The 12198-nt window shown below is 44.6% G+C and overlaps 1 protein-coding gene across 2 annotated transcripts in view; it reads right to left on the minus strand.

The window, feature by feature from the left end:
- The window catches only part of LOC148021846 (transducin family protein / WD-40 repeat family protein), a 111823-nt gene that overhangs the window by 57161 nt on the left and 42464 nt on the right, over positions 1–12198 (minus strand). For both annotated transcript variants that reach the window (XM_087697354.1, XM_087697352.1), the window contains exons 4-5: positions 11448–11576; positions 11174–11355 (exon numbers count right to left, since the gene is read on the minus strand). In XM_087697354.1, coding sequence (XP_087553480.1) covers positions 11174–11355; positions 11448–11576 — 311 coding nt within the window. The remainder of the gene's footprint in view (positions 1–11173; positions 11356–11447; positions 11577–12198) is intronic.

Raw genomic sequence — 12198 nt, forward strand, 5'->3', positions numbered from 1 at the left:
ACCAGCATGAAGACTCCCCCTCCCCCCCTCCCCTCCTCGGCAGCAGATCGTGCAACATCTCTCTTAATGCTATCCTAGCAATGTCTTCTATCCTTGCTCTTTCAGTAGGGATACTTCATCATCTTCATCCACATGGTTCTCAACACCACACAAAGACCGATATCTTCAAGTTGTTCTTTCTTCTTCGGGCATCGACATCTAGGTTGAGAGGGGGTTCCTACCCTTCTTGGTATTCTATAAGTTTTGGCACTTATCTGTGACATCAACCCTCGGCATGTTATACCTTCTCCTATGCTTCCCATGATTTCATCATCTTTGTACTAGGATACTTGGGTAAGTGAACAATTTCCCCATGAGGCACACTGTCCAAGTTGTTGTGCTAAGATATGCACTTAGTCACTTAAACAGCCCCAAAACATGCTTATTTTCGGTTTGTTTTAGCCAAAACCCTAAAATGGGGAGCGGATCGAGAGAGTTAAGTGGGAGAGGATCTAGAATCCTAATTTTCTATAAATTGGCAACCAGCCCTCCTCTCTTTCCTTAATATCGTTTTTGCAGATTTCAAGTGTTTCGGCTTGCTACCCACACCCAATTCGCGGAGGACATCTCAGCCGAAGCTGTCCATTGCTGTCTCCATCAGTTGGCGCCTAATTTCCAGCCCTCTTCACGCAGTTTGGAGCTCATTTCAGTCAGGCGACTGCTATTATTGTGCAGACCTGCTGCCGTACAGCCTGCCACATCATCACAGTCCTGCTGCCTACGTTTTTAGTCTTTCTCTCTCCTGCAGGCTGTCCTGCCTGCGTTTTTAGTCTTTCTCTCACTTGTTGCCTGCGTATTTAGTATTTCTCTCTCCTGCAAGCTGTCATGCCTGTTAGCCTCTCTCTCACCTGTTGCCTGCGGTTTTAGTCTTTCTCTATCTTCACTGCTATCTGCATCAGATCCAACTTCTCACAGCTGTGTTTGCTGGTGTTTGACATCCGGAGGCTGCCTTGCTGCAGTTCGGGATCCGTTCGTAGTACGACACTCTCCAGCTCATTACCCCTGCCCTAATCCTTGAGATACAAGAGTTCGAGGTTTAGTATTCATTCACTGCATAGTGTGTTTGCTGCATGAGCATTGTATTATTCAGTAGTTATATCACTTCATTTATTCACTGTGTTCATTGTCTCTGAGTTACCCTAACCCTAATTGTGTTCTTTTATCAGTCTATGCTTTGTCGTATGGTTTCGGTTTATGTTTCGGTGTTAGGGTATTTCTTAACATGGTATCAGAGCCTGGTACTCTCTGAGAAACCTAGGCCTTTAATCTGAAAGCTCTTTACAAGAAGCAAGAACAACAAAAGGTTCAAATGACTTCGAACACAACAACACCGATTCAATCTCCAAAACCAACTATGCCGAGAACCGAGCGAGACTGGGCCGATCAACTTGCTCCACAAAGTTCTGACATGGTGGATGACACTTCTGATTACGTGAAAGAACAGCTAGGCAAGCTGACCTCTGAAGAATAGAAACTAATCATAGCTTATAGACGAAAGAAGATTGAGGAGCTCAATCAAAGAATTGCCCTTCAAGAAAATCTCCAAAATGAAGGTATGCATGAATTTCTCTCTTCAGATTTTGCACGTAAGCCTGATGATGTTGCAGCGCCGTCGAGACCTCCATCAGGGATGGGTCCCCCCAATGGAAAACAAGACCTAGAGTATATTCCTTTATTTCATCCACTTCCATCCACTCCAATGCAAGGTACGTTAGATTCATCTTTTGTGCCTTCTTCTTTTACTTCTTTTGTTTTGCAATATTCTGGTAGAGATCATGTGGAAGAAAGTATACAGTCTGTTAACTACGGAAAAGGTCCTCTTGAGGACCAATTCTTGTATGTTAACACACGTCATGGGGATTATAAAAAAAAGCCAGGTACCTTTTCTTCTACCCTTCCTTCTTTTACGTCTACTTCACAAAATTAGAATGAATTTGGTGTTCTTTTTTCTTCATTACATGGTACATCGTCATCTTCACATTTTCATTTCCAATAATTAAATGATAAAAATGAACAAAATGCATCTGTACCTCATACATCTCATTTTCAAAACCCACCCATCCCACCACATTCATCCGCTACTTCTCCACTTCCATTCACACCATTCACTTTTCCATTTCAAACACCTTATGTCGCACCGCACATCACACCGGGGGGTTATGGAAACATTTGCACATCCTTTACGACCTCATCCTTACCTCTGTCGAGTGGTATTCCACCTACTTCACACACACTTTCGGGATCATTGCAGTCTAGGTATCCCCCCCAGTCTCTCCTAAGTGTGGATCAGTTGACTCCTCAATTTGCCTCCATGGCTTTCCCTAGTGGACCTTTTGGTCATACTGTTGTGTCCCAGCCTCACTTTGGACAGGACTTCCGTATCCTAGTGCCTTCACATACACCGGCACCTTATGGAAACATTCATGTTCCAGTGCCTCCCCCTCAATCGGCACTCATTGGACACTCACAACCTACTTTTGCCTACCCATCTTTTTCACCTCTTCCTTCTTCTTATCAGACACATCCACTGTCAAAAGATGACGTACCAACAAGACAGTAGGGTTTATAGCAAGGAACACGGAGTGAACTCAGCAAACATGGAGAGAGAAGAGAAGAGAGAAGAAACTCTGATGAATGAAAGGGTGAAGTTCTAAATCATGGAGTAAATGTAATACAAGGGAACAAGGGTGCCATAGCACAAGGAAGATGATGAAGATAGCCACGAACCACGAACCGCAATGTCCTCCTAAAAGGGATATGAGGGTAGTGGAGAGGCTGAAGAGAAGAGGTGACAGACTGAATGAATCAGTCGTGAGGAATGAATAAGAGAGTCGCCTATAAATAGGCACAGTCAATCTAGGATGGCGCCTCTTTTTGGGGCTGCAAACCCTAAACGCAAAATGCAAAACGTAAAAACGCAAAAAACGCAAACTGCAAGTGAAGGATGAAGGGTTTCTCAACACCCCCTCTCAGGCCCAAAAAGGGAAACAAGAGAAGAGTGAGGTGGAGATACAATGCATATGCAGCAGCAGATACCACTTGGACAGTGTCCCTCATGGGAAAATCGTTCACTTGCCTAAGTGTCCTAGTACGAAGATGAGGAAAACATGCAATGCATAGGAGGAATGTCGAAATTTGTGTGAAGCCAAGAACCATAAGAATATGGCCATACTCAATCTCGGGAGGTGGCTCCAAGCTGACCAAGTGACCGCTCCGTACTGATCAAGTGACCAAGGCAAGAAGATGAGGAGAAAGAAGATGTAGAGGATCCCGAAGATCCAAGATTTCCACCAGAAAGGGAACCTGTAGTAAAGACCAGTAGACAGAGTGAACTGGAAAACCCGAAACACAACCTCGAGAGAGAAGCCACTAGCTCTGTACATCCATGCTCGAAGGAATACGAAGGCCTTGTTACCAAGTCGTGGCTAAACCTCTGAGGTCCCGATCTAGGTGGTACTTGAAGATCCTGGGCATCAGTAGAAGAGATGACTGGTCCAAGACAGCCACCCTAATAAAGTAGAGGATGGATGAAGAACTTCATGTGGAGTAGGTTCCCCCTTCTGAGGTGAGAGGTGGAGGGGCCCCCACTAAAGTTGAAGAAGAAGAAGATGCCCCCTTCGAGGGCAAAGAAATAACATGCTCCTCTGAATCCCCCTCTGAAGTAGAGAGGGAATCCAAAAACTCATGGATCACGGACTTTGAAATGTCTGATGACGAAGGAAGTCCCAACGGTCGTGCCAAAAAAGATATCTGGGATGCCGAAGAGCTCCCACAGGTAGCCTAGTCAAGGGTAGGGAAGGGTGGGGCTTAGAATGAGCAAGAGATGAACAACAGTCGCTGTCTCTCAATGGAGCGGACTGGGTAGCTGAAGAAGAGAGAGGAGTCCAACAGTCACTGTCTCTCGAAGGAGCAGATTGACGAGGAGACGGTATCAAACAATCATTGTCTCTCGATGGAGCGAACTACAAATCCGTAGATCGTGGAAGACACTGTATCTAAAAATAAGTGGGAGAAGACGGCCGCTGGCATTGCGACGATCTCCAGAAGATCGTAGCGCCAATCGATCCTCCATATGCTCAAAAGGACTTAGTGTGTATCGGATGCGTCTTATTGCCTTGAGCATAGTACTCTGATAGCCGATGCAGAACGATCTCTCTGGCATTGGTGGTGGGGAGCAAAGGTCGAAGTCGGGAAGCATTGGTGGTGTGTCTGATGATGCCACAGTAGGAGCACTCAGTACTCTGGACATCTGTTGGTAAAGAAGCCATGGATAACAGTGTGCCTTGCTGAAGAAGGAAGTTGTTAGCCACCATGAACCACAAACCGCAATGTCCGTCTCAAGGGGTAGGAGGGTAGTGGAAGGGCTGGAAATGAGCTGCCAGTGGGACGAGGATGCGACCAGCAGTAAGAGGTTGCAACTAGTAAAAAAACGCAGGTGAGGAGAGAGAAAGACTAAAAACGCAGGTAGGATAGCCTGCAAGGGAGAGAAAGACTAGAAACGCAGGCAGGACAACCTGGAGGAGAGAGAAAGACTAAAAACGTAGGCAACAGGTGAGAGAAAGACTAAAAACACAGGCAGGACAGCCTGCAGAAGAGAGAAAGACTAAAAACGTAGGCAACAGAAGTGTGATGACATGACAGGCTGTACGGCAGCAGGTCTACACAAAAACAGCAGTCACCTGGCTGGAATCAGCTCCAAATTGCGTGAAGAGGGCTGGAAATCAAGCGCCAACTGATGGAGACAGCAATGGACAGCTTCAGCCGAGATGTCCTCCGCGAACGGATATGGACAGTAAGTTTAAACACCTGAAATCTGCAAAAACGAGATTTTGATGCAACAGAAGAAAAAGAGAAGTGGATGATGAACCTGCCACCGGTCTTTGCCTTCACTGGAGTGGAGGATCTTTGCCGTTGTTTTAGCAAATTCAGCTCTGATACCATGTCAGAAGATGACGTACCAGCGAGACAGTAGGGTTTGCGGGGAGGAACACGAAGTGAACTCGGCAAACATGGAGAAGAGAAGAGAATAGAGAAGAAACTCTGATGAATGGAAGGATGAAGTTCTAAATCATGGAGTGAATGTGACACAAGGAAACAAGGGTGCCGTAGCACAAGGAAGATGATAAAGACAGCCATGAACCACGAACCACAATGTCCTCCTGAAAGGGGTGTGAGGGTAGTGGAGAGGCTGAAGAGAAGAGGTGACGAACTGAATGAATCAGCCGTGAGGAATGAATGAGAGAGTGGCCTATAAATAGGCACAGCCAATCTAGGATAGCGCCCCTTTTTGGGGCTGCAAACCCTAAACGCAAAAACGCAAAAACGCAAAAAACGCATACTGCAAATGAAGGGTGAAGGGTTTCTCAACATCCACCTCCGCCATCTTACCCTTCACAATCTTATCCCCCACATCCATCTTACCCTACCTACTCGACACCTCATGGTTCTAGCTTGTCTTCTGCCAAGCATGTATTTAATGACGACTCGTTTTAACGGGTCAAACTTTACTACTTGGTCGAACTTGATGAGACGTGTCCTTGAGTCCCAGAACCTATGGGATCTTCTGCAAGGATTGGAACCCCAACCCGCTCCCGCACTTGTTCCATACGAGGTTGTCCGCTCATGGAAGGCTAGGAATGCCTCCACTATTGTTGAGCTGATGCAGGGCTTAATGCTTGAGTTTCATTCTCAGCTTCAACATTTTGACTTAGCCTCAGAGCGATGGGCACACTTGACTGACCGCAATGCAGCTCGGGATAGGACCCGTCGTATTAATCTTGACCATGAGCTTCACCTTTTCAAAATCACTGACCGGGATGACTTGAAAGGCAAATTGGCTGAGTTTCAGCGTCTCCTCGCTGAATTCTCCACTACGGGGACTCCTAAGTCCTCTAACAATCAGATCGCATTGTTCCTAAACAAACTCCCTAGGAAATACTTCAATTTTGCGGAAGGCATAATTTCAAAACCTACCGTGCCTACATTCTACGAATTTGAGTGTCAGCAGTTGCGTTACACACGGTTGTTCAATCAGTTTCATATGAATTCCTCTTCAGAGAGGGCTCTTGTTGCTCATTCTCAGAAAGGACAACAAGCAACGCGAAACCAAAACCAAACCTCCACTCAAAATCAAAATCAAAATCAAAAGCAAAAGCAAAATCAATCCACGGAATCACAAGGAACATCCCAATCTCTCAAACCTAGGTGGCAGAATGTACCTAAAAAGAATAGGTATTGTCAGCATTGTCAATGAGGAGACAACAAGAGGAGGAGGAGAAGAAGAAGAAGAAGAAGAGAGAAGAAATATTGCCAATCTGTTGATATGTGTGTGTGTGTGTGTGTGTGTGTGTGTGTGAGAGAGAGAGAGAGAGAGAGAGAGAGAAATCGAGCGAGTATGTTCACATCTTAGAGGCCGTTTGGGATTTCAAGCAAGCACTAGCCAAATCCATCAAGGTCTCGAGCATCCTCCATGGCACACCAAGAGAACTAGGCCGAGAATAGTAAGATACGAACAATGAGCGTCTTTGGCATTTTCGCTTAGGGCATCTTGGTTATGACTCATTTTATGAGTTGTCACGCCATGAGCTGGTTGAGAGCCTTCCACGCCTAAAGCTTGCTTGAGATGTCTGTAAAGCTTGTCAGCTCGGGAAGCAGCACCGTACCCCATTTCCTCAGCAGTCCTCTCATAGAGCTAAGGCGCCTCTTAGATTGATTCATGTTAATCTTTGTGGGCCGACATCCACTGCTGCCTTAAATGGCGCACTGTACTTCTTTTTGATAATGGATGATCATTCTAGATACTTATGGATATACTTCCTCAAGCATAAATCCGATGCTTTCACATACTTTTCTGCTTGGGTACTGTTGGTTCATAACGGTCGTCATGTCGGTTGCATGAGGAGTGATAGAGGTGGTGAGTTTATCTCCTACGAGTTCTTCGAGTCGCAGATGGCATTTCTCGCCAGCTCACCTCTACCAACTCCCCTTCTCAAAATGGATTTGTAGAGCAAAGGAACCAAACAGTCATGGAAATGGCACGCTCTATGCTGTTCTCAACAGAGCTTCCTAAACACCTTTGGATCGAGGCTGTTAACACTTCGGTATACATTCTTAACCGGTGCCCGACTTTGGCTCTTCCTCAGAAGACCCCGTATGAGGCATTCTTTGGCTCTCGGCCTATTATTTCCCACTTCAGAGTCTTCGGGTGTTGTGTGTAACACACACGCCTGACGACAAGATAGGAAAGCTCACTCCCCGAGCTGACCACCTTATTTTTGTGGGATATTCTTTAGAGGCGAAAGTCTATCGTTTGTTCGATCCTCGGACAAACAAGGTGATCGTTAGGCGGGATGTCATCTTTGACGAGAGGGATATTGTGCAAGCTTCTGCACCGGATTCCGATCCAATTCCTTCTTCCACAACATCAGAGATTGTGCATATTGAGCCTGGTCTACTTCCCGCTTTTGACCTTTCCGCAAATTCTTCAGTTCCTAGGTCCCCTTTGCGAGACCCGTTACCTCGCTAGTACCAGCAGACCTTGCGGGATTCGAGGATCCTACCACCAGATTCTACTACGGAGGGACCTAGAAGATCTACCTGGCTTGCTCCTTGGGCATCATTTGCGTCGCTGTTTACAGCTGATTACATAGCACATTCTAAGCCGAATATATGGCAGGAGGCTCTTCAGCACCCTCAATGGCGAGCGGCCATGGAGAAGAAGCTTGAGAGTATTGACCGAAACGCAAGTTGGACATTGGAAGATCATCCGGGCCACAAGAAAGTCATCGGGACAAAGTGGATTTTTAGGACTAAGCTAAAAGCTGATGGGACTTTAGACAAGTACAAGGTTCGCCTTGTGGTGCAAGGGTTTCAACAAAAGCATAGCATTGATTATGAAGAAACCTTTGCCCCTACTGCACGGTTGACTTCCTTTCGGTTGCTACTCACGCTAGCCGCTCACCACGGTTGGCCGATACATCAGATGGATGTCAAGAGTGTCTTCCTCAATGGTTTTCTCGAGGAGGAGGTCTATATGGAGCAGCCACCAGACTTTTCTTCTAGCAACCCGAGGAATAAGATATTCCGCTTGCATAAAGCTCTTTATGGGCTAAAGCAAGCGCCGCGGTCTTGGTTCCATAGGATGGTTGAGTTCTTACAAACTCATGGATACCATTCTACCCCTTATGACCTGAACTTATATGTTTGATCTACTGCAGAGGGGTACCTAGCTTATAAGAAGAAAATTAGGACAGAGGGATACCTAACTTATAAGAAGAAAATTAGGATGCATGCCGTGGTGTCCTACCAAGAAAATTAGGGTTATAGATCCTCTCCCACTTAACTCTCTCGATCCGCTCCCCATTTTAGGGCTTTGGCTAAAATAAGCATGTTTTGGGCTGTTTAAGTGACTTACTGCATTTCTTAGCACAACACCCCCTCTCAGGCCCAAAATAGGGCTACATAAGTAGGCACTGGGCAGCCGACATGCATCCTTTGTCCGATACCCTAGCTACTTTGGTATGGGATTTCTTAAGGTAACCATTGCAAGCCTTTCCTTATCGGCTTGGTTTTGGGCCTAAGAGGCCAATTTAATCTGAAACACCTTTATAGTTGATTAGCACCTTTTAAACAATTCCAAAACATGCTTAATTGATGAAAAATGTAAAATTGGTACACGGTTCAAAGAGTTTCAGCGTTGATTAGCACCTTTTAAACAATTCCAAAACATGCTTAATTGATGAAAAATGTAAAATTGGTACACGGTTCAAAGAGTTTCAGCAGTCCCCCAAAATCCTAATTTTTGGGACACCCTTTAACATCTATAAATAGATAGGCTGCCCACCATTTAGCCTCATTGCTTCTATGTAGGTTCACATCCTTGTGTGCAGATTTCAGCCATCAGCCTCCATCCACATGGTGGTCCAACCTTCACAATTGCTACCACTCCTTCCATAGCTCCTCTAGTGCCTGGTGTCTTCTTTCACAATTCTCGCCCACTATCTGGCACCTTCCCTCCTACTACGTTTGGTCCCATCACCTATCGCCAGTGATCAAGCTGCCTCCTACTGCTTGCGTTTGATCCTCATTAGTCAAGCAACAATGGTCAATGCCCTTTCTCAACATCAAGCGACCTTCTAGAGCTTGTGTTTGGTCCTCCTATCTGCAAGAGACAGCTATTTGTATTCTTCCTTCTCCAAGCAGCCCTTCTATTGTTGTGTTTGCAACTTTCTGCTGCCACCCACACCATCAAGCATCATCTATGTTCTCACCTTTGTCTTTTGAACGCCTAGTGATTAGGGTTTGATGTTTTCCTTATCTTTCTCACTCCAACTGGTGGTAACAACACTTGCAATCCGCCTTCAGCGGACGTCACTCTCCAATACTTCATTGCTCTATCCTTGGGCATTATGCACACTCTTACATTCATTTACAGCATTCATTCACTTCAAAGTTTCTTCTCTTTGTGTTTGTCTCTATGTTTGAGTTTTGAGTTTTGCATTTGCGTTTTTCATTTAGGGTTTGAGTCTTGTTTGTCACTGTCTAAGTTTTTGTGTTTCAATATTGGTCATACATATGTATTTCCTCAGTGCAAACCCTAGCATATCTTCACACTAAGGTCCAAAGTCAAGCAAACGTCTAGTGGACCAGTCAACAAGCCTTTGGGAATCGCTAGCTAAGAAGGTGATCCATATACCACATAACCAAGTGGCATCCATTGATGGGCATGTAGCACCATCCAATTGGGGTAGGGTGCAATGCACCTGCTATTCAGTTGATCTTGAGCAAGGTAGTCCGGTACAATGCGTACAATCTATCAATGCGTGGACTTACTACAATACAAAATATACACAAAAATTTGTCAAATAAAACATGAGGCAAGTGAGGTTGATTCCATGCAAATCCAATAATATTGCAACAAAGGTTGCACGACTCTTCATCAAACAGATCTTCTAAGAGTATGGCTGAAACCAGCCTTCCTTCACAGATAGAGTGGTGATAGACACTACTTACACACTTTGAAAGGAGCATAGCGCTCACATTACATTCTGTATCATTTATTATTCTCTTTTTATAAATGGCAAGACAATAGCCAATTTGGCGTTTGTTAGGAATGGATTGCCTGGTTGATTTATTACTCCTAGATTTGAATTTGATAGTGTCACTAAAGGCATTTAAGATAGTTGCAACTAGGATGGTAGATACTAGAGGATAGCTCAAAGCACCATGGATAGCAAAGGTGGTAGTAGGTGTTGCAAGTGCATCAAATCAAGCTAAGTAGTATGTGGTGATTAGTAAGATGTGAGAAGCTTGAGGTTGAGCATGCACTGTGCATAGGTGGAGCTCTCCACAACAAAGCAAGAAGAGTCTGAACTGATCTGCATGGTGATTGAGACAAAGTCGTAGCACTAATCAGCCCAAATACTCACAATGGCTCAAACATGAGCACCATACGTTGCTACCACATTAAGATCTGATGTTGTATGTGACACAAGTGCACAAAGAATGAACTCACTCAAAAACAGATGAATGTTGATGCTCTATATGGTAAAGAAAACATGAATTGACTGTGATGGTGGTCTGCAGCAGAAGGCTGGAACAGCAGCACTGCAGTCTGGAGCAGTCATAGTAGTTGTACATGGTGACATGGCAAGCAGCAGGATGTTGTGTTTTGTAGCCAGTAACCAAATGATGATGTTGTGGTGGCTGCAAGTGCAGAAAGATGCTAGTTCAGCAGCTGCACCAATCAACAATCAGGTAGGTAATAATGTGGCAGCTCATGAAGGCATTGCCAACTGTTGCAGCAATCCAGGAGGCAGTAAAGACTGGCAGTGCTGCAGCAGTAGCAGATGTGGATACCAGAGGCTGGCAGGACAGGCTGAACACTGATGTTTTAATGGGGGGCACACTTGGAGCAAAAAGTTTGGACACATCAAGCAGCAATAAGATTAGATGTAATCAAAGCATATTAGAAGTAGATCGACAACTGTGTAATACTTCATCTGCAATGAGATTGGTTTTTTCTCACATGATTGACATGAATATACAGGACACATCCCCAGAAAGCTTTCCTTTCAAGTTATTTTTATCTCACCCATGTTATGAAAACTTATAGAAGGTAGGGTTAAGAATTAACCTGTCAGCATGAGCAAACAATGACCGGTGGCAATCTCCAAAATCTAGTCCCCAAATCTTTAAATTTTTGTCAGCTGATCCGCTAGCCAGTAAAGTTGCATCGGAAGAAATATCCATGCATAACACTGGTAGCTTGTGACCGTAAAGAGAGAGGAAGAACTTCAGAGTGTCTGCAAAGAAGACCTGTCCCAAGACACAACATCTTAAAATGTTAAGCATTGAGTTAATCGAGCATACCCCAATGACAGGGGGAAAGAAAACAATCGAACATTCACCTTGATAGTCGAGTCAAGAAGAGCAACAGAAATATACTTGGCATCAGGACTAAATCGCACACACAAGACATCTTCAGCCATTTTAAGAGTGCGAGCATTTTTTATCGTCAAACGTTTTGCTCCCGCTCCCTAACATAAACCACCAAAAACCAATCGTTAAGCTTTGAAATGTGCAGAAATGAGAAGATAGCTAAAGGACTATCCATTTAATCCAGAATCTCTTTAAGCAAGATAATTATAGGCATGGTGTTTGCTTCTTTATTTTAAGGCTTTCATGCCCTTGCAAATTCACAAATAGAGAGAGAGAGAGAGAGAGACAACAAGCTGATCCAATCACAAGGGCCTCCTTAAATGAAGTGTTGACAGGGAGTAGTAGTCACAATAAGTCTAGGAGGACCTTAAGAAGTAATAAAGCAATGGAATAAATCTATGCTTTCAATTTTAAGGCCCAATTTGGGCATACTGGGCATTCCAAGTCTCTGAGAAACTTTAGAACTTGGTATAGATTTCAAAATGAACTATGAGTGCATGCCCATTGAGACCAGCGTTCAATAACCACTTAAGGGCAACAAAACATGAACTTGCTCCTGCATTGGCATGGTGGCCCCAATTGGCCCCAAAGCTTGGCACCCCTTGCCGTATTTATTCCTCACTGAGGAGACTTAAAAATTAGGATATGAAAGACGAATGCTCAGTTGTCCATGATACGAGCTGGCATTCGCCCATGTCCAAGTATGTCTGAACTATTGAC

The sequence above is a fragment of the Lygodium microphyllum genome, chromosome 17 (genome assembly GCF_053477565.2).
Source record: "Lygodium microphyllum isolate KBCC chromosome 17, Lygodium_microphyllum_v1.1.10, whole genome shotgun sequence".
NCBI lineage: Eukaryota > Viridiplantae > Streptophyta > Polypodiopsida > Schizaeales > Lygodiaceae > Lygodium > Lygodium microphyllum.